We start from the raw sequence: 23,105 nt of genomic DNA, 5'->3' as shown, positions 1-23,105 counted from the left end.
CTTTGATTCTTATCTGCTTCGTTTTAACTACCCAATCTTCAGATACCTACCGATTCCCTCTACCTTCCTGATTTTCCATACCTTCTGCTCACTGTCTCCCCTTTTCCTTCCCCCCCGCTATTTATTTTGGGTCTGCACATCCTAAACTCAAAACCCCGGTCATCTGAAGAAGTGGGCTGTACCCACGAAAGCTCATGATACCATCTACATGTTTTGCTAGTGCTACCAGATCATTTGTTGTCTTTTTCTCTACAGGCTAACTCGGCTACCCCCTGAAGTTTTCAAAGCTAATTAGCTAATGGCTCATATCTCCTCAGTCAGCTCCTGGATATTTCATCAGACCCTGATAAATTGAACAAATCTAACATGTCGTCTAAATAATTTTCAACTTGTTCTTTTCCTATCCCTTTTTCATTGGCATTCACTATGTTAGGTGCCCAATCGCCACCAACTTTCTTGATGAAAACCGAAGAAGCACCTCTGTCATTTCCAAATTTTCTGTTACTGTTTTTTTCCCCTCTGAGTAATGACCCTACCCTGTCCTTGATCTTTCTCTTGATTTTAGTGTATTTGTAGATTGTTTTCTCGTTGCCCTGTTTTGAGCCCTGGCCTTTCTAATTTTGCCCATATATTTATATTCATCCTTTGTAATTTGACCTAGTTTCCACTTTTTGTAGGATTCTTTTTTGATTTTTAGATCATTGAAGATCTTCTTCTTAAGCCTTGCTGGTCTCTTGCCAGACTTCCTATATTTTCCATGCAGTGGAATAGTTTGCTTGTGCCCTTAAGAATGTCTCTTTGAAAAACTGCCAACTCTCTTCAATTGTTTTTCCCTCCAACTTACTTCTCCTGGGATATTCCCTTGCAACTCCCTGAATTTGCCTTCTTGAAATCCATTGTCTTTATTTTGGTGTTGTCCATCCTACCATTCCTTAGAATCATTAAGTCTACCATTTCTCGCATTAGTATATAGACATCTAAGATACTAAGTTGATCCCCCCTCACCAGTTCTGTCTTGTCCCTCCTTTATCCCTGCTATTACAGTCCATGTTCCCCCCAAATTCTGATCCTTCTCTCATTTCCATGGTTTATGACTCACCTGCCCCCCTTCAAACCTAGTTTAAAGCCCCACTCACTAGGTTAGCCACTCTGTATCCAAATATGCTCTTCCCTTCTTTGATAGGTGGACCCCATCTCTGCTTAGCAGCCCTTCTTCCTGGAATAGCATCCCACGATCAAGGAAGCCAAAGCCCTTCTGGCGATACCATCTTTGCAGCCAGGCGTTCAGCTACAGGATGCATCTGCCTGCCTGGCTCCAATCGTTGATTGGAAGGACTGAAGAGATCACCATCTGCTCTCCAAACTCCTTCACCCACACTCCCACAGCCCTGTAAATCACTTATGATACTGTGACATATCACTCTCAGCAGATCATTAGTGCTCACATGGATGAGTAGCCTGGGGAACAATCCCCCCATAACATCTTGGATATGGGCTCCTGGAGGCCATTACCCTATGTTTCTTTTCTTGGGAGTTGTAGCTGCACCCCCTCCCCCCCCCCGCCTTGGGGGGCACATGGCTTCTCCTCTTCTGCCTTAAAGGGTGACTCCTCATTTCTCATTGCCAGGGCAGCATAATGGTTCTCAATCTGTATGTGGAGTGGGTTGGGAGCAGAGGAGGAACACTGCCTGCATCAAGAAATGCTAGCGAGCATAGCAAAGGGGACCTTTCTGCAGCTTAGTGAGGCCTTACTTGCATGTCTCATTCAGTCCATGACATTCAGCAACTCCACAGCAGTCTCTCTTACTACAGGTTATATCCTGCAATTTCATTCCCCAGTTCAGAGCAGCAGATATAGAAACCTTGGGCCTCTAGTTCAGTGTTTCTCAACCTTTTTTAATAAAGTACCCTTTTTTAAAAAAAATTATAAGTATCCCCAGTACCTACAGTTTTCAGACACACACATTTTTTTTTCTACCATTGCAACACATTTGTTTAAACTACTTAATCGTAGCCGGGCAGGCAATTAAATTTTTGGGTGTAAAAAGTGCAAAAATAATAAAGTGCTGTTAAACAAAAATTCAGTTTTCTCAAAATTTCAGCTGTGTTGACATACTCCCCCCCCCCAACCCCAGACTTCTCTGGAGTACCCCTAAGGGTACTCGTACCACTGGTTGAGAGAAACTGCTCAAGTGAACCTATTTTCAGCTGATCTAATGAAAGGCTGACAATTCTCAGACCACACAAATTGTGGAAGTTTGCCAGGGAGATGCTATTGTATCTATATGGAAACCAGACCCCTAAGAACTAAGCAACTGTTAACCTTGAAACAAACATCTGTGACCACAGCTGGCCTTTCATCAGCATGAGAAAGCTTGGGACCCAAGTGTTTAGTTTCTTACTTCCCAGGCCAGAAGAGGACTAACGTGCAGGTAAATAGCTACAGCACAAAGATATTGGGGCTCTCAGGTAAAGACAGTGTAAACAAATTGCATACAAACTACAAGACAAAGGCAGGGTCTTTAGTATCCAAGAAACCGCTACGTTAAGTTTTGGAGAGTGCAGCTTCTCAGTGTTATGTTGACAGGCCACCGGTAACTCAAGGGAAAGCGAAACATACATATATTTAGCAAGAGTGCCAGAGTGCAATTTTCTTCTCATTTTGTCAAAAAGGAAATTTTCACGAACAGAAAGTTTAAAGACCTCTGCACTTTCTTCCTTCCACTAGTTGGAAAGACATAGCAGCCGTGGAAGGTATCTCAGGTACAAAATATGCAGAGTAATTCTGGCAAACACATGCAATTGCCTCATGTAACTTAAATAGATGAAGAGAAACCCAGAAAATGTGACTTAGAATTGTTTCTAGAAGACTTCAAGTTTTGTCACATGTAATCCATGGGACAAGGACATAACCTTAGCATAGGGTTTCCCAGACCCATGGGGTCCTGAAAACTTGGCAGACCCCTTGAAATATCATGATTTTAATTTAATAGGTACCAAACAGACCAAGTTTTGGAATTCTTTTTTTCCTTTCTTACATATTTCTTATAAATTCTCCCCCCCCCCCAAAAAAAAAATAGTAACACAATAACAGGGTTGTACAATTGACATTAATATTTTGTCGTGGAGCCCCCGGACCCATGGCACGAAGCCCCAGGGCTCCACGGAGCACATTTTGGGAAATCTGCACTAGCAGAAGCAGGCTTTATTCAAAGGCTATTATCCTGTAATACTAGGCACAGGAGGAAGCACAGGAAATTTCAAATTACTCCAAAGCAGAAGAGACAATTCCCTTTCATCTCATGTATCGAGATATTTATATGGTCCTCAAAGTATATGAGGGTTTCCCAGGAATTTGTTCTAATAGCTCAGAAGAATCTCCACCTTTTACAGATGAGGAATTGAGGCAGAGGATTTAAGTGATTTGCCCAAAGTCACAGACTATGGCAGAGCTGTGACTCAAACCCAGTTTCCTGTGAACTAGGCAAGATCACCTGCCCTCTCTTTTCTAAACGCAAACAGTCCCATTTGGGTGAATAACCCTTTTGGGTAGTCAGAGAAACATTAAACATGCTCCATTTCACACAGGTTTTCAACTGCAGAACAAGCATTTTTAAATAACAAAATCATACCAGAGAAGTGACTCCAAGCAGTTTTGAACCAGGGAGTTGCTATCAAGTATCTGTTTCTTCAGTGTTGTCTTTACTGACAGCTACGGCTTAAGAATCCTGAGGATCCCAAAAGTTTAAAACTGTCCAGTACTTCCCTCCCCTCCTCCCCCGGACACCTAGGAAACCCCAAGAGTGCATTTGCAACATGATTTATAACAGGCTAGTCACCTTCCAATTCTAAACTGAAAAACCCAGGTGTGTTTATAAGGCCAGATTTCAAAGTCATTCTAAATAAGAAACTGGGTTTTCCATTCTTCCTGTTGGGAATTGCTTTAGGCGTGCAGCTTCATGCACCGCTGCTCTTCTCTCAGGCTTCAACTGCCTGGCCCTGTGGCAAGAGGGCTCAGCACCGTTTTGCTCTAGTAGCTGAGATAAGGGCTGGTAACACTGCAGACTCAAGGAATTGACTATATAGAACCCAACTTCTGATGTTGATAAGTATGCCATGAAAGGAAGAACCAACTAGTGACATTCAAACAGATATGGGGCAAGAGTCATTTTTAAGAAATGACAAACAAGTGCATAAGGGGAATGGCAAGATGTTCTCAGAGTCCAAATCCCTTCCTAATCCAAGAAAGCAGTTAGCAGGGCTGTTTTAACAGTGTCTCTGCAATGATAAAACTTGCTAGAACTCAGGTTCAAGTCCAAGAGTTAACTCAGCCCTTCTTACTGTTAATCTTTTGTGTGGATCTTTTTAGTTAGAGGCCTTGGAAACTGAGATTCTCTCTGCTCCATGTGCACAATCCTGACACACCATTAAAGTAGAAGACCAGGAATAGCCTACCCCAAAGCTTAAGACAGGTCCTAACCTATTTGCACTCCACTTTGAGTTCCATTCAGTGGATAACTCTGCTCCTCCAGGTGTCACTTATCTGTTCACCTTATGCTCAAATCCTCACTATTCTAGCTTCCATGTACATGCAATCAGTTACCAGCATCTACTCCTCATTAGTTACTAACTTTTAATTTTTTTAATAAAGACTTCAAGGTCTCGTGGCACTTTTCTGTGTCCTTGATCAAAATTTCCCCTTCCCTCTTTTTTTCCATCCATGAGTAGAATAAATGTTATGTGCACAAAGGCATGAATGGATGTGCACCATATGGGCTCCCTGCTAATCAGCTGGGTTGCACCTGAATCTCTCCTGAGTGGCCGCTCAAGCGCTCATCTTATAGGGAACATTGGTCAACATCTACAAATGCTGAAAGGGATATTGCCCCATTTAGGAAAGCTGCTACATTTGATAATATTTCTCTACCTGACAGCGTGATAGGGATATGTAACATACTGAACTGTACCATGTAACTCCTTGAGCACCAAACTGAAAGAGCTGTGAAAAGCAGCAGGACCCGCAACAAGAACATTTAGGCTCACAAAAAAAAAAACCAATAAATATGAACTGAATACAAAAATAAAAATATTGCTCTCCTCATCACCAGTACAAGCACTGCAGGGTTAATAGAGAAACAGATAAAGAATGGTAGGCACTGAAAAATGGAAGACCACAATGTGTTCTGATTGAAAGCATGAACAAAATGGTAAACTAAACGCTTGTTCTTTTCAGCATATGATTAAACAGCAGATGAAAAAAGGTCTAATCATTCCTTCTGAACCCTCACCCAGACCAGGAATTTTCCCTTAAAACTTTACTAAAAAGAAAGCACTGTAAGTGTCTCAGGATTTTAAGTAAAATCATATCTGTATTATATGCGCTAGATTTAAGTGGGTGCTGTTCTGAGACAACTAGCAGGCTATGACAACCATCAGACTTCTGGGGAAGGAGTGGGAGAAAGACTGCAATGCATTTACTGTAACTAATTCATACTGATCCAATTACAGGAAGAAACAGAAAGGGTTTAAAAATAGAAGTGAGTAGTAAGCTAACATTTTCAGTCAAATAATCCCATATGAATTGGCAGTTACTATTAGTCAATTTCGCTTTCACAAAACATTCTCACAGTCTGCTGAGAACTTTCCATTTTATTGTCAGGCTTGATTCCAGAGACAGGGGATCTACTAGTCACCAGTATTAGAGTAGAAAATAGAAGGACTCCTCTTTATGCTATGAAAGTCTTATTGTTGTTCACAGGGGCTACTTTGACATTATGGCAAGTATTTGAGGGATAGCAGTATTCGTCTGTAGACACAAAAATGAAGAGGTCTGTGGCACCTTAAAGACTAACAGATTTATTTGGATGTAAGCATTTGTGGACAAAAACCCACAAAAATATATGATAATATGAAAGCTTATGTTAGGGATGTAACATCTTGTTTAATGGGTTAACCAATTAAAGGGGATGCAGGCAGGGAAGGGGCCACTGAAGCAGCACCCCACTCGCCTCCACTGAATCAGTTAACCAGTTAAAATTTAATTGGTTAACTTATTAAATGGGATTTTACATCTCTGGCAAAAATGAGAGACTGAGGGCATGTGAAAGACAGGTGATTATAAGGCAGCATGGAAAGAAAATGCAAGTTGGTGAAAAGAATAGCAGGAAGATGGCAGAGAGGGAAAGACGATGATAAGAGAGAGAAATAAAGAGCAAGTAGAGGACTGTCCCCATGGATTAGGTGAGTCCCCTCCAAGATGCCAAGGGGGAGAGGACCACGTTTTTGTGTAGGTAATTAAAGGTGAATTCTGAACCTGAAGTGCAGGGAGGGGGGAGCGTGGCTTTCACCTAAAAGCTTTTCAAAATCAGCAGGAAAAGCCAAACTTTATCTATTTAAAATCTCATTTTTGTGGGTCTGGGCAAAGTGGTTTCTATCCCCCACCCTCTGCAATGCCCACTTCTCTTGACACAGCTTGGCCTCACCCCATTTCCCAGACTCATAACACAAGGCAAATGGGAAATTTTTTGGACTTGCTCACTGACCCATTACCGCTTCAGTAATAAAGCTCAGAGCTCCACAAGCTACGAAGGGTAAACAGACAACATCAAACAGTCACATATAATAGTGTCGAGAAGAGGGAATGTGATGGAGAGGTGCAGAAGGAAAGAATGAAGGCAGCCCAGTGTATTCAGTAAATGAGATGCTGGAAGGCCAGACAGGCAGAGTTAAAGTACTGGTGTGGTGTAGAGAAGTTATGGCAATAGCAAGGTATCTGCCCATGGATGGGAAATAGGGATGTGAATGTTTAACTGGTTAACCTGTTAACCGGTGGGGGCTGGAGCAGTGCTCCCCACCTGTCATAGGCAGAGGGCTGCTCCAGCCCCACGGGGGCCCACTGCCGACAGGGGCTGCCCTGGCCAGGATGCCACAGCAGCCCCGCCAGCAGGGCATCCTGGTCCACTGCAGGCCTGCTTCAGCCTGGCCGGTAGAGCCCCAGCTCCAGCCCCCTTGCCTGCTCTCCCCTTTAACCAATGTCATCAGTGGGGAAGCAGACGTTATATACTGTTAGATGGCTTGATATTTATTTCCTGGGTTTGTTTCAGCTACGTTATACACAACAAACCCAACTGGTGCTCATCACATTTTTTGTGTAGTAATAAAAAGGGAACACACAGTACACGGTCACAACAAAGAATGAATATGAAATTGAATATACAAGTGCAGTTACTCTGACAAATCCCTAGTTTTTGTGACCTTCTTCAAGCCATGTAGCATAGGACTTTTGAGGAAGGCCTAAACTTTATTTTCATCTTCGGTATATGCAATTAATACTGCATTTTAACAGTCATAGTTATTGTGGAATCTTATGATCTAAAAGTTTCAAGTACAGGTTGAGCTTCTCTAGTCTGGCAGCACCCTCAGGACCTGACTGGCACTGAACCAGAGAATTTGTCTACCCATGGGAGGTCAATATTGTCTAATGGTACTACCAACACTTCCACTGCTTACAGGGCTCTTACAAGACATTTTCTCTACTAGACAGGAATGTTTCCTTTCAAAGTCTGGCAGAAAGCTTGCTACTGCTTCCAACAATCACAGCCAATTTCTGTTTATCACAGCAATAAAAAACACACATAAAACGGTCACATAATTTAGCATCTTTTTGCCAAGCAATTTAACTGTCTGGTGTGGTTCAAAGTAATCAAAACAATTACATGAATAGGAGTCTACCTTATTTTTGAAGTATACTTCAATAGGCATAATGAAACCAGCGTAGCCGGACTCCTCCACTTTGTAAGGAGGCTCCTTGCACACTAAGAAGAAGAAAGCAAAATAAACATTAACTTCAGACAAAATGCAACACTATTCAAGATCAGAGAAATTACAAAGAAGTGAAATGAGCCTCTAACAATTCAGGGCAAACCTTTGTCCTTCATAACACAGAATAGGATAATGTACTTAATTAAGAAGTAGGAATTGCTCTCCCACTACTGTCAAAACAAACAAACAAAAAAGATGACTTACCTTGTGTTGTAACTGTGGTTTTTTGAGATGTTTCCCCTATGGGTGGCTCAACTTCTGGCTCACGGGTGCTTTTTGAGCCCTTGTTGAGAGATTTTCCATTAGCAGTGTCTGTTTGACCTGCACATGCAACACTATGCACTCAGAGGGCACATCTACACTGTGGGGCTTAACTTAAAATAAGCTACGCAAATTGAGCTACTTGCATTGCATATCTTATTTCAAAACAGATTATTTTGAAATAGGGAGCATCTACACAGCACTTATTACAAAATACAGCACTCTTCTTCAGACTTCTCTTATTCCTCGTACAATGAAGGTTACAAGGGTCGGAGTAAGAAGTCCTCCAGCTTGACAGTATTTTTACACTATTTTGAAATAACTGCCTGCTGTGTATGTTAGTTCAGAATAGTGCTAGTATTTTGAAATAGTGTTGCAGTATAGATGTACCTTAAGCGTACATAGGGCTGTGCAGGGGAACCATAGTCCGTTCTTTCTTTAGCAGAGTGTCCAGTAAGAACAGTCTGAAGCACAGTCTGAAAGGAATGGACCATCCAAAAAGGACAAACATCTCAAAGATCCACAGCTACTGAACCAAGTGAGTAACCTTGTCTTCTTTGCTCTTGTCCTCCCCACCTGCTGTGGCCAGGGGGCTGCTCCAGCCCGATTGGGCCTACCGTGGACTGGGGCGCTCCAACCCAGCTGGGGCTATACAGGGGTTAACTTGCATTTTGTTTAGCTGGGGACATAGCTGGAAGGTGAGAGCTGTCTGAGTGAATGTTAGTACTGATTGAGATACAGGAAGACTAAAATTACTTCTCGATGAAGGTAAGCAGTCACTACTGCTACAAGAACACCCATGGTGCTGAAAAGAGGCTAAAGGAAAGAACTCGAGACTAAAAATGGTACTGGAACCTGGTGAAGTGAAGGTATCTTCTGAGTGCGAGCGGTTTCGCTATATAGAAATAGGTATTCTGTAGGTTAAAGGCAGACACTAATCTGCCTCTTGGGAAGGGATTACAGTTGCCAGAGTCATCCTCTGGAATGTTTAAGGCTTTACAAATTTGTTCGTTTGTCTTAGATCTACATCAGCCTTCATCCACAAGAAAATACTTTGAGTAAAACCCTTTTCACTTGTGAGAGGATGGGACCAGTTCATCAGCTCCTAAACAAAGGAAAGAGTATACTTCTTGACTCCATATAGTCTCATAAAAGGGGTCCCTGAAGAGGAACTTGAAATAGATGATGTAGTGCAATGTTATAAGCACTATGACTGCTATAACATACTTCCAGACCTGTAGGAAATGGGAAAGGCATCCTCCAGAAGTGAGGAGGTAGATAAAAGGCTGCAGCTTGCAAACTAGAGGTGAGAGAGCAATCATGCTCTCAACCAACTTGTAAACATTATTTTAATGACTGGGGACTTGCTGAAGACACATAGGAAGCACTTTTCCTCTGAAATCTCTTCTGCTAGTGTGTTCAGTAGGTCTGTAAAAAGTAGAGAACTGTGCTGCATGCTATCTCTGAGCAGTTTGAGACTTGCTAAATGTCCTCATATTTGTAGGAGTATACATACCAAAATATCTCAATGGAATCGTTCAGGGTGTACAGGGACTTGTTCAAAGTCCCTGAAATGAGCTTCTGACCATGAAAGACAAGGGCTTTAACTGTATTTTGAACCTCTCTCAGGAATCCTGACAAATGGATGCACATGACAACTACTGTGGAGATGCATTTAGCAGCAGTGTCTACAACATCCAGGTTTGCTGGTAGAGAGGTTCTGGCTACTAATTGACCTTCCTTAATGTCAGCTTAGAAGTGTTTTCTATGATCCTCTTGAAGATCTTCAATAAAGGATGCAAGCTTGTTGCAATTCATATAGCCAAACTTGGCCATGAGTGCCCAATAGTTTGCTATTCAAAACTGGAGAGTTGCAGATGAGTAGGCCTTCCTTTCAAAAAAGATCTAACTTTTTCTGGTCCTTGTCATAAGAAGCTATTGTAAAGTAATGCTATCTACCCTGCTCGTTTAAGGCACTCCTGGGAATTGGGAGGGTGTGTGTGCTTAAACAAAAATTCTGAGTCTTGGCAGGAAGGGGGACATAGTATGATATCACCCATTTATGAGTTACCAGAACGGTGGCAGAAGTTTTCCACACAGTCTTTGCTGGATACAGGAGTGCTTGCGTACATGTAGATTGCACTCGCATGCCATCAGGCTTGGGGTATGTTGGATTGTGTTGTAGCATGTGGATGTGGCACACCAGGGTCACCAGGAGAAAAGACTTGGCCCTTTGCTTGATAGCCATGGACACAAATAGTTTCAGCAATGTGCAAAAGGAGTGAGTCTTGTGGTTGTAGAATGCCAGTGCACAGCAGATATCAAGGGAGCGCAGACCCTGACTGTGTGAGAGGCATGTGGTTTGGGGGAAGAAAACAGTAGATAGGAGGATATACTGATGTAGGTGGAATTCTGACAATACTTTTGGGAGGAATTTAGGATGCAGCCTTAAGGACACTTTGTCCTGGTGGAATAGAAATACATCATAGCCAGCCACCAGTTCACTGATCCAATTAGCTGAGGTAATGGTTACCAAGAATATCCTTCATGGAAAGGTGGGAGAGGAAGCACTTTGCCAGCAGCTCAAAGGGTAGCTCTGTGAGGGTGGAGAGAACAAAGTTACGGATCCACAGGGGTCTGGATTTGAGTATTGGTGGCTGGGTGTGTAAACAATAAAGGTGCCACCTGGGGGGGAGGGGGGGAGAAAGGCACTGAACACTGTCAATGTTTTGAGATTGAAAAGGTAATCCAGGATGATAGATGCAGATATTAGTGGTGGCAAGCCTATGATGTGAAGCATCTTCATTCATGACATGAAGTATCCATTCTCTGTGGATGCCCACTTGTGTGGTTAAGGATGTGTCACACTGAACTGAAGCATGCTCTTTCTACCCTTGAGTCTCATTCAAACACCAGGACGTGAGGTGAAGAGGCCAGAAATTGGGATGCCAGATCCAGCTCCAATTTTATGTGTGGAGGACACTGGAGTGCTCGGAGACATAGCAGTGTGCGGGTGGAGAATATGAGGAGGTGCATGGAATAGAATGCACAGACACAGAACAGGGCTCTGAGTACCATGGTGTCCTGTTCCAGAGGATCTTGAGTACCACTTGTAAGAAGAGGAGAATGGGGGAAAAGACATAGCAGAGGTCATCTGTCCAGGAAAGGAGCAAAACATCGCCTGGATAGTACTCTCCCATTGCTCCCCTGGAAAAACAGGTTCTTGTAAATGGCAAAGAGATCCCACTGAAGGGTGCTGCATTTGGCAAGAAGGTACCAGAGTGTACGTTGAGTAACTCCCATTTGCAGCTGAGGTAGAAAGGTCTGCTGAGCATGCTGGCTACGGAATTCTGGGTACTTGGGATGTACATGGCTTGGTGGTTGATGCATCAGTTCCAAAGGATGGACGGACTCGGAACAGAGGTGGGGAGCCTTGGTGCTGCCTAACTGCTAATGTACACAGATGCTGTGCAGTTTAGTTGGAGAACAACTGTACGTGGTGGGATCAGATAAGAGAAAGAAATGCTTGGCATGTAAACTGGACTGTCCGCAGTTCTAGTACATTTATAGGCATCTTCCTCCTGTAGCTGTGTTATGGTTTAGATAGGCTCTGTCCCATGACAGAGGCAGCGGTTGTGACAGTGGCCGTGTGTGTGTGTGTGTGTGTGTGTGTGTGTGTGTGTGAGAGAGAGATATATATCAAACTGGACCTTGAAAGTATTGGTCCACCATTTTGAGAGAGGTCAGCACCATGTGGAGAACAATACGGTCCATATGGGGAGAGGATGCACATCTAAGGGCAACGTGTATGCAGACATGTCTCATCTCAGATGCAAGCTGCTATGTATCCAAGGAAAGAGAGAACAGTGGACTGTGGTACACGGGCTGTAAGACACGTCCACAAGAACAGTCCTGGTTGTGAATCAGCCTGCCAGAGGAAAGATCTGTGTTATGATGGAGCAGAGCCCTGTTCCGATAAAGTGGACTGCCTGTGTAGAGATCAACACTGACTTTTCCTCATTGACAAATATCTAGAGATTCCAGGAGAGCACAAAGGGCACATACAGGCAAGGTGAGTTCCCATCAGGAGAGTACGACAGGGAACCAATCACCTGGACAGTGGTATAGCAAATAGCTGAGGTGGCGCACAGAGAAGACTCGTGCAGCCATCACTATGCTGAAAAGATCTGGAATTGGTAGTGGTTGGGTCCTACCTGAAAATGGAGAAATTTACAATGGGCTGAGAGCATAGCCACATAGAACTAGCCATCCTTCATGTTGAGAGTTATGAACCAGGCTCCTTGGAGGGGGAAAGAGATGGGACAATCAATGCCAGGGTCACCATATGGAATTTGGATCATTTCAAAGATGTTCAGCACCCAAAGATTGAGAATGGGGCCATGCCTTCTACCCTTCTTCAGGATGAGGATGCATGGTGAATAGGAGCCTTGCGCCATACATTAGGTGGGCCATGCTCTATGGCTCTTGTGAAGAGAAAGAAAAGCATCTGTTTCTTGTTGGAGAATGCATTGATGGGGAAGGTCCACAGGGAGGGAAGTAAGTGGATGGAGGGGAGGGGGAGAGAAATGAGAGAAATTCTATAAAATATCCATGGTGGATGATCTCCAGCACCTTATTGTTCATCTTGATCTTGACCAATTGAGGGCAAATAGGGCAGGATGCCCCCCCAAAGACAGTATGGAACACCATAGGTGGCAGCAGGGGAGGTTCACAGGTGTAGACTGGCATGTCCAAAATGGGCTTTTGACTGCTGGTGAAAGGTGGTCAAGGAGGTGACAGTGGCAGAGGCAATTGTGGAAGAGGCAGGGAAGTGAGGTTGTTGAGAGCAGTTCTGCTTCCTATGTGGGGCCTCCTTCTGACACCTGGTAGTAGACGGGGTAGGAAGTGTGAGAGCCAAGGATACATATTGAGGGTCCTTAACATTGCCCAGGGATGCTTCAATGAGTGAGGAGATCCGTTCGTTTTGTCATATAACAGTCTGTTCATCAAAGGAGAGGTCCTTGATTGTAATTTGGATTTCTCTGGGAATGCCGGACAATGGGACCTAGGAATGTCACTGCAGAACTCTTGTGAGTTAGATAACTTTATGGCATCCACAGCGCACCTTCTCACTAGGCGCCCCTTGTCTGCCCAGGACTGAAACTGCTGCTGGTAGTCTGGAGGTATCTTGTCCCAGAACTCTTCTAGCCTCATGTAAAATCTTACAGGGCTAGCAGAGCCTGACAGTTCTCAATCCGGAACTGTATTGCTGCTACAACTGCCATATAGTTCACACTGGTCAAAGGATGGCCTCATCAATAGGTAAAGCCACCCTTTCGTGCCCCTGAGGTTGGAGAATGTTCAGGAGCTGATGTCGGTCTTGAATCCCTGAGTCCACTACTATCTTCTGGAGCAAATCCTGGTATTGCCAGTGGTCGTCCAATAGAGAAAGCAAGAAGGCAATAAGCACCTCACCTAATGAAGAGCAAGCAGTGGTTGGGGCAGGCAGTGTCAGTTCAACGATTGCCTCTTCCTCAGAGATTAACAGTGCTGGAGAAAGAGCAGGGCAGGCACGACAGGATACCTGGGAGGGTGTGCGCTGCTGGTGGAAGGGGTACCAGAGGGCCCAAGATGGCCATGGGAAAGGTTCCCATGGATGTTGTGGACCTCCTTGGTAACGGTGCCAGACCTTTGCTTCTGGAGTGCATGCTGGTGGATAAGTCTGAATGGCAGGTTTGAAAGTATCAGCTCCACTGCTGACAAGAGATGCTCTAAGTGGCCAGGAGTCCTTGGTGTGGCCATGGAGATACCAAATGGCACTAGTGGTACCTGTAGGACCAGCTTCTCCAGGAGCCACGGGGCAGCAGCATTGTGTGCATGCCAGCAAGTGTTCCAGACACATGGGTACCACGGTTATCGTTTAATCCTGTTTGTGCTGAGCTTTACCCTCCACCCAGGGAAGTCTGTATGCTGGTCCAGCCCGATCCACATGGAACATCTCTCCCAAACAGGTCCAGGCTGCATTGGAAAAGCTGAGCTTGGGAGCAGTCTGCAGAAAGGATCTGTTCTTGTGCCCATGAGAGTGTCTTATGTTGGGGCTTGCTCATCTTTGGTGCTTATCTGGGGCTTTCAAGATGATCACAGGGTCACTCACCACTGGTAACAGCCATTGTACAGGGAGGTCTGTCAGTCCTGGATCCAAGCATGCATTTGGTCACAGCTTATGCCACTTACACAGGTCGAGCTCCCAAAGTTCCCAAGTTCACGCATGAAGGGCTTACAAATGGATCAAAAAACCATGATATGAGCCTCGCCCAGGAAGCAAACCCATTTTTGGTGCTTACTGCTCACAGAAAATGGGCTAGGGCAGAAGTCAGTTTTATTACCCAGAATCCCGGGAATAGTTCTTGGGAGGACAGACTTCAAATGGAGAAAAAATTTAATAACTAAATTATCTTCTACTCTAAAAATATAATCTACAACAACTATATGCATCTACAACAAATGACCAAAGTAACTCTCTTTGCAAACACTTAGAGCGCTAAGGAATGGGGTTCCAACTTAAGCCATGTGACACAAAGAGAGAACTGGAGACACATCAGTCCGCACAACCTACTATACCTTCAGCTGCAAGCAGGAGGGGGACACATAATATACCTGCCACCCATGTGCACCCATGTATAGAACATGTATAGGGACCATCACTTGGAGAATTTTAAATTATTAGCTTGATTAAGAAATTGCAATATTCTCAAAGCTAACAGCATGCAAGTTAATTTCCCCACTTCCAAACTCTTACTCCACTGATGTAGCTCAATAATTGCCCGCACTCCCAACAATAAACAAGCCTGTTTGAAATAAGAGTCAACTGAATTGATTTTAACTCTGGTTTCATATTAAAATCCTACCATGAAATGATTTTAGACTTTTTGACTATTTGGCAGGCAGCTTTTTTTCTTTTACTAAATTGTTTCAACACTATTTTAAAGCTGTTAAAATAACCTATTAGTAGCGAAGTCCAGCCCTTGTCAGTAATCTCTTGCTCCAGATTTGGAAAAGGGTCATTTGCAACAACCCTTCAGCCAATCTAGGAATGGTTGCAAAACCCTTCTATATTCCAACCCCTGTTGGGTGAAAAGCAGAGTGGTATGATGCTGAACCTCAAGATAATGTGAATCGAGAAGGGAGAAACAACCATTTTTAGAGCTGAGTGACACAGTGATCTGATTAGCAAAAATGTATAGTCATCATAAAGATGTTTGTTTTAAAGGTAATTATGTTGTCTAACAAGAATCTCAGCACTACAAACAAACTTTTACTCAAGTCTTTCTATAAATTAGTTTATGGTTCAGCAGTCCAGTTTCCTACCATACATCAATTTTATTGCCAACAACTTGTGGCAGCCATAACCACATGTATTACCTGTACAGGTTTACAGACAGAATAACCACCTTTCAAGCTGCTTTTCTTAGCATCAGAGCATCCCCTTAAGACAGCTGCATAACCACTATGGTGGTTCTCACCATGTAACATGATAGTCATTTACCCCATTCTCTTGACACTAAGTGCACTGAAAACAGACATATACTAATTCTTCACTAACAAAAAAAGAGAGGAAGGAAACATTTCACCTTTGACCCTTTCACTAGAGGAAAGGTCAAATTCTTTCTAATCTTCCTCAAACAGAAGTGGCAAAGCTTAAGACTCAAGTGTATGCAATGTGTGTTTTGTTCCACCTTAAGAAAACGTTCCACAGAAACAACAGTGCAATGCCAGACCCAGACTGGACGGCAATCCCCCAGAGAAAGGAGACTGCATGCTCATTAACATGGACACTCACCACGTTTGGGTTTAGGGAAGCTTTCATGTAGCCGAAAGACCACCTTCTCCACAAAATGCTGGATGTCGCATTGTTCTGGGCCACGGACAAATACCATCCAGTCGTGAGTAAACCCTTCGGTGGTGGGCTTTTTCCGGAGTTGGGCTCGGTGCCCAAGCTCCAGCTTCACTTGCACTGTGCACTGGAAGGGGAGAGAGGTGTGGGACACTAGTCAATATAAGCCAGGTGGCATTGTTTTACAGAGCTTCCAGATGTACAGACAGAAGGTACTGAGTATCAGAAGGAGAAAAAGAGAATTAAGTGTCTATCACAATGAAACTAAGCTGCCATGAAAGATCATGGTGATTCTTTAAAACTAAGTTGCGGTCAGTCAGAAAAGTGACTGCAAAAATGGTTTCTATCATCATAAATCTATTCTGTATATCTGATTCACACTTAACTCTGCAGAGTAAATACAGCTGTAGAACACAGATAAATGAACTAAGTTGTAAGCCAAGTTCTGACTCCATAATCTTTATTACGAAGGAAGACAGAGGTAGAATGATTGGATTTTCAGTTCCCAATAGTTTACACCATTTGCTGTTAGTAAAATATTCCTAAAAGGAGTATTAGGCATTGGCTCACTAGTTCGAATGTTATGAAAGCTCACCAAAAATAATTACAGCACTTGAGTTAGTAACATTCTAATACTATGGATTTTCACAGAAACTAGAATTTAGTTGCATTATAAATTTCATACATTAGTTGATTTACATGGCCTACATTCACATGGATTTCTACAGATATTATACTAGTGTGTGTTTTCTAGTAGAAGAATCATGTAATTCACAAAAGAAATGTAACCATGATGTTTTATATTTTACGAAATAATGTATGTAATCTCTTTCAAAGAAGGATCACAAGACTCTTTAAGGGCAGGGATTGTATTTTTGCATGTATTTGTACAACTCCCAGCACTATGAAGACCTAGTCCCGATTAAAGTTGCTGAGGTCTAATGTAAATAATATTAAACAACACAAAACATTAGAAAAAAAACTATGTACAGTGCCTTATACAATGAGCAAAAAACCTACTACAGAGTAAAAGAAACAGCTGAAATTAAATTAAGATGCATTACTGTAAATAATTTACATCTATGAGACAGTGAGGAGATAGGTGGACATAGGAGAGGGAAGCTAAGTGTTAATTAAATAAACACTAAGCACAGCAAAGGTTTCAGGAGAGATTTGAAGAGTCAGAGACTCATCTGAGAATGTGCGCCATGTAAGTACTACTCTAGTTTGACATATGCCCTATACAAACTAAAACCATCTCACACTAAATTTAATTAAATTATCAGATTAAGCAAGTAAAAGTAAAAAACTACATGAAGGTTTCCAGTGCTTGGTTCTGATCCACATGCAACTAAGATTTATGAGGAATAAGGGACTTGATTTCACATAAAAATTGTATGTGTAACCTAGTCAAGTCTCTGGCATTTTTAAGGGGAATGTTATCTGTATTACAGCTGCAAGCAGGGACCCGAATGAGATCAGGGTACCCACTATCCTTAGCATTGACATATACACAGTAACAGTCCCTTTCCTGAAATACTTCGTCTAGACAGACAATAGGTGAAAAAAGTATTTCCTCCATATGTGAAATAGATAATAGTGATTTTGAGTGTCCAAACTTGACACACATTGAAAGGACTTGGTTTTCAGAAGGTGTGTGATTTGCAATTTCTAATAAACTAGACCAGGGGAGGCCAAACTGTGATGTGCAAGCCATATGCAGTTCTTTTATTGTTGAAGTGTGGTTCACCAAAATCGCCCCTGAATTCTCCACCTACCAGATTGAGGTGGTGTCTCAGGACCTCTGCCTTGCAGTGGGATGGCGGGGCTAGGAGCTTCTACTTAGAAGGAAGGGGAGCATCAGCAGGTGCACAGCAGTTGCCTCTCACGCAGCTGAAGCCCTGAGATCTAACAGATAGATGCACCCCAGCTCTTGAACTTCTAAAGATTGTCACATGCAGCTCAGAGGGTCAGTGATCTGGCCAACCCTGATCTAGACTTCTTATTGAGAGGAACCAAAAATCAGACTACATTCTGAAATTTTGGCCTAAGCTACTTGCTGAGGATCACACAGGAAATCTATGGCACAGGAATTTAATTCTGCTCTCTGAGTCTCAATCCAGTATCTCAGTCACAAAAGCAATCTTCAAAATTGTTTCTCTAAAGCAGAAATATTTTTTATTTTTTCTTCCAGATAATTTAAGAGATCAGCAGCTCATGCATCAATCACAAAATTCCACTCTTCTAATTAACTGTTTAATTCATGTTACTAAAGTCTGTCTCGAGTCACCTTCCCCTTAAAGTTATCTTAATAGGCTGTTTTCTTCTGCTGCACATTGGACCTGTCATTTCTATGAGCTGCACCTCTGTATTAAAAATGAAGGTGCTGTGTTGTCAGATATTTCTGTCTCCTAACAAATGTTTCTCTTTCATTAGACTTAAAAATCATGAAGGTCCAAGGAAAGAGGCAAACTGAGTTTTAACCAACACACAGAAACCTAGTGCAGATAGTTTACCTAAATTATGACGTTAATGGGGGAACTTCTTGAAAGCAAGTTTATATGGGATACTTCCTGTGAAGTCCAAATAGGAATTATTTTCAACAAATTTCATTCGGCAGCTTCAACTACACCTTAAATTTTGCTAATAAATCCAACATGTTCTACTCTTGAGAGAAGTATAAATGGCTATCACCCTGTGGAGGTTCTCCAATTTCAGTGAGTGAAAAGTCCCCTGTAGTTCTCAGCTAAAACCATACGGATGAGAGGGAAAATTAAATATTGAAATGAACTGTTCTGAGTGGGAGGTATTCTCAACTTTCTCTTCAGGTCCTGGTCCAGTTAATAGCTGAAAGAAAATCCAAATAATCCATGCTATGCAGTCTGGGGGACATGAAGGTTGGTTGATGGAGGCTGGCTCTAGATCTGCCTCATCTGCCTGCGGCACCACATTTCCCCGGAACCTGAAGTATAGCCCTTTCCACAGCGAGTCCGGTATATCATACTCCCCACTGCCAGGTGGTGAGGGACAACAGCCCTGCTCACCTCCCAAGAACCTCAGAGGCCAAATGGGAGGCCCACAAGCTCCACTGCTAGCCCTCCCACCTCTGAGTGGACTGTCTCTCATACCTCTTAAGGGAAAGAATAGCCCCATTGCTGCTCCTCTTATACTTCTACTTAGGCAGGAGAGCAACAGTCCTGCTACAAGCCTCCCATTATAACTCTGGAAAGGATGGGACAGCTACTTTCCCTCACCCCCATTATGCTGGAGGGGAAGGGGAGAAAACGCACTGTTGCTACGTCTCCTCCCATTATGCCACTGGAAGGGGAAACAGCAGCAGTGCCACTCCTATCCCTCCACCCCCATTATCCACTGGGTAAGACAGGGGGTGGCAACAGCCCTGCTACTGTTCCTCCTATTACTCCTCGAGAGAAAGCCATAATAATGAAAAAAGTGTCAGGACTGAAGCTTTTTTTTTTTTTACTTTCATAACTGATGCAACAACCTGAGGTGCTGTAGCTGCGAACTGTCAAGGCCAGAAGTGCCAGGCAAGCCCTGGGACAAACTAAGCGCTGAGGGATTAGAGTCCTGGTGCTGCCCCAAGTTACATCTCTGCAGGTGCAGGGAAAATAACTCGGCTGCTTCCACCCTCCTCCCCTGTTGATAGCTCTGAAGGGAAGGGGGGGGGAGTCCAAATGTTGCCCCTCCCCCCACTATGACTCGGGGGGGGGGGCAGGAGGACAACTGCCCTTTTCCTGCCCCTCCCCCCACTATGACTCGGGGGGGGCAGGAGGACAACTGCCCCTCCCCCATGAATGTCTCTGAGGGGGCGGGGGGACGAGAGCCCCGCTGCTGCCCCTCCCCCCACGCCGCTGAGGGGGCGGGGGCCTCGCGCCTCCTCGCTCTGCCCGCGCGCGGGCGGCCGGGTGGCCCGCTCCTCACCTGATTGTCCATGGCTGGGCCGCCGCTGCCCCGCGCTCGGTCCCGGCCCCTCACGGCCTCGCCGCGGCCCCTCGCCTCATTGTGTGTCACTCACAGGCACAGTCCCTGCCTCTCCCCCCTCCCACCCGCCCCGCGGAACCGGAAACAGACGCGCCGGACGGGCAGCCTCCCCCGCCAATGGCAGCACAGCGCGCATCTCGGGGGCGGGGCTCCCGTCGGTTTTAGCGGAGGCTCTACGCCGCAGCTGACTGGCCAGCGCGCTGGCGAATAGGAGGCGGTGGAGGGAGGGGGCGTGGCTAACGGAGCGTTGCTGGGGTCAGGCCCGCAGGGGACTGAGAGAAGCGAGGGGCGGAGCCGAGCGTGCCCTGCCCCTGCAGCCAGCCCCTCGCCGCCCCTCCCCCCCCAGGCCCTGGGGCCGCGGCGCCAGGCTCCGAGTCTCGCCCCGTGTAGTGCCGGGCCCGCGCGCCCCTCACTCCCCCCTCCCCTCGCCCCTCGCCTGGCCCGCGCGCCCCTCACTCCCCCCACCCCTCTGGGCCCGCGCGCCCCTCACTCCCCCCTCCCCTCGCCGGGCCCGCGCGCCCCTCACTCCCCCCTCCCCTCGCCGGGCCCGCGCGCCCCTCACTCCCTCCGCCCCTCTGGGCCCGCGCGCCCCTCACTCCCCCCGCCCCTCCGGGCCCGCGTGCCCCTCACTCCCCCCGCCCCTCCGGGCCCGTGTGCCCCTCACTCCCCCCGCCCCTCCGGGCCCGCGCGCCCCTCACTCCCCTTCCTTTTCCCCCTCTGGGTCCATGTGCCCTCACTCCCCCGCCCCTCCCCCCCAGCCCATGTCCCCCTTCCTCCCCTCCCATGTTCCCCTCACTCCCCCTCTACTCCCCCTGGGCCCGTGTCCCTCTTTCTCCCTCTGCCACCCTGGATCCATGTCCCCCTCATTTCCCCCTCACTCCCCCTGGGCCCAGGTCCCTCTCTCTCCCTCTACACTTGCCCTGCCTGGCCCATGTCATTCACACTCACCCTGCCAGGCCTGCATCTTTCTCACTCTGCTTGCATTGCTGGGGCCATGTCTCTCTCATTTCACCTTCTCTGCCAGTCCCAGGCCTGCTACTGCCCTGCTGGGCCCATGTCCCCCTCACTCCGCCTGCCCTGCTGGGTCTGTGTTCCCCTTACTCCTCCTTCCCCAGCCCTGCCGGCTCCATATCTTCAAATCTTAGTATACTAGAACTGGATGTGACCGAGCACCATATTCCCATCACTCCACCTGCCCTAGCCCTGCCGGGCCCATAATTCCCAACAGCCCACATCATACCATAGATTTGGGGGGAGGGTGGGTATATTGCAGCACCTGGCTTGAAGTGGTTTCCATAATTTGTGGGGTTACAGTTTGCTCTAATGGCTTTCCCCCACTGTATAAATTGTTCCAGCACTTCTGCCTGTAGCAATCCAGTATGGCCCATGGCTCTCAGTAGGTCCCATGGCAGCAGGGTAAGACTCCATTGGCTAACATGAATTACCCATGTTCAGTCAGCCAGAGGCAGTTGATCCTCAGAACACAGTGCTCCAGCAACAGTACAGTTTCCTGTGAGCCCCACGTGCTAGTCTCATAGTGTGGAGTGTATCAAATGTTATACCAAATAGAAGCAAGCAGGATCTTATGAGGGGGGCAAGGCAAAAAGCCACATTTATTGTAAAAATGATAAAGAATAAATAAAAGATAGAAGCAAACAACATTGTTTAACTACTTAACCCTTATACATATAAACATTCATTCATCCATCCATTCAGGTTCTGTGTATTTGTTATAGTTACCAGCCTGGAAGTTGCTTGTGACAGAATACTGGCCAGGTATTCTGTACACAAGTGATGGTAGTGGGGAGCGAAGTCCTGATCAGATGCGCATCTGAAGCTCCTGGTAGGCTGGCAGCAGAACCTTGGACTCTGATTCCATAGTCTTTTAGTCCAGTTCTTATAGGAATTTCTTCCTATGCCAGTCTATGGAAATTGCTGCATCATGCTGATGTCTCCAGGGTGGCTGCCAGGTGCTCATCAGTGATCTCATCGGGTGGACCTCCAGTACTTGGTTTTCTCCACTTGACACCTTTTGGTTGCACTGGCACCTGACGCCTTCTTCAGCCCTTTGTTGCTGTATTCTCAGGCTGGCACCTCTCAGAACCATTCACTCATCATCCAAGCACTCTCTCTCTTACATACATTCCTTAATTAATGTTTCCCATACAATATTTTTGTATAATAATAACTTTACATATATCAGAGTTGTAGTTACAAAAAGTTTCTGGGTGGTATTGCTTAAAACATTCTCTGAGTGCTGAGTAAAGTTACAATGTTTTAAAGAGAACAGGCATCAATTATGTAACAATGCCCTTAGTCAATTACAGGGCTTGGCTCCCATAGCACAGTTAGTGGCTTGACAATGCATTGTTACAATGTATCTCTGCAATGTCAATTTCAAGCAGCCCCTTGCACAAGCTTGAGCATGCCCTGGGGCACAGAGGGGGGCTGTTTCTGGCTACATAGGATTATATTCTTAACAGTTCTAAATTACATGACCTAATACATTATATTCTAAAGGGGCAATAATAATAATAAATCTAAACATTTAACAATCTTAACAAATAATAATAATAATAAGAAGAATTAATAATAAATCTAAACACTTTAAGTTGTGGGGAACAAATTATGGGGAGTCACTTCCATTTGGGGGAATCACATTTTTAATACATTGATATGTTATCCCTACATCATCTTCATCTGAACTGGCTTTCCTGTTCCCTGAAGACTGCTGATTCAATTCTGGGAGAAGTCAGTGTGCTCCAGATTGCTGTGCATGAGAAAAATGGCACTGAAAAGGTGATTGCATGTTCAATGTACATCAAAAAGCCTTGTCAATGCAACATCCTACAAAGTGACTCCTGGGAAATGAGTGATTACTAGTTACAGTCCCAGCTGTGCTTTCAGATGCAGCCGTCACTAGCCACGTTGCGGCTGAGGCACCTGAAAGGAACTGTCATCTGTGGGCATGCAGTTTACTGAGAAAGGCCCCCTCAGATGTGGTTCTCAGAGCTGCTGGTGAGTTTGTGTCACATTTACAACCAAAAACCAGAAGTTTTTAATGTTTTTTAAGCCTCAAAGACAAAAAAGTTATTTTCCTCAGTTGTATAATCCTGATTATCATCCT

At 44.9% G+C, this 23,105-nt stretch overlaps 1 protein-coding gene across 3 annotated transcripts in view; it reads right to left on the bottom strand.

The window, feature by feature from the left end:
- The window catches only part of MLLT1 (MLLT1 super elongation complex subunit), a 52,817-nt gene extending 32,747 nt beyond the window's left edge, over positions 1-20,070 (bottom strand). For all 3 annotated transcript variants that reach the window (XR_016348190.1, XM_075903165.2, XM_089774909.1), the window contains exons 1-3: positions 19,919-20,070; positions 15,923-16,103; positions 7,732-7,814 (exon numbers count right to left, since the gene is read on the bottom strand). Coding sequence is in view for 2 of the 3 variants with exons in the window: in XM_075903165.2 (XP_075759280.1) it covers positions 7,732-7,814; positions 15,923-16,103; positions 19,919-19,930 (276 nt within the window). In the remaining variant the exon portion in view is untranslated. The remainder of the gene's footprint in view (positions 1-7,731; positions 7,815-15,922; positions 16,104-19,918) is intronic.
- Positions 20,071-23,105: the final 3,035 nt, after the last annotated feature.

This window comes from Pelodiscus sinensis, chromosome 32 (genome assembly GCF_052426305.1).
Source record: "Pelodiscus sinensis isolate ZL-2025 chromosome 32, ASM5242630v1, whole genome shotgun sequence".
Lineage (NCBI taxonomy): Eukaryota > Metazoa > Chordata > Testudines > Trionychidae > Pelodiscus > Pelodiscus sinensis.
The sequence above is the reverse complement of the archived record's forward strand: the minus strand, read 5'-3'. Positions and strand labels throughout refer to the sequence as shown.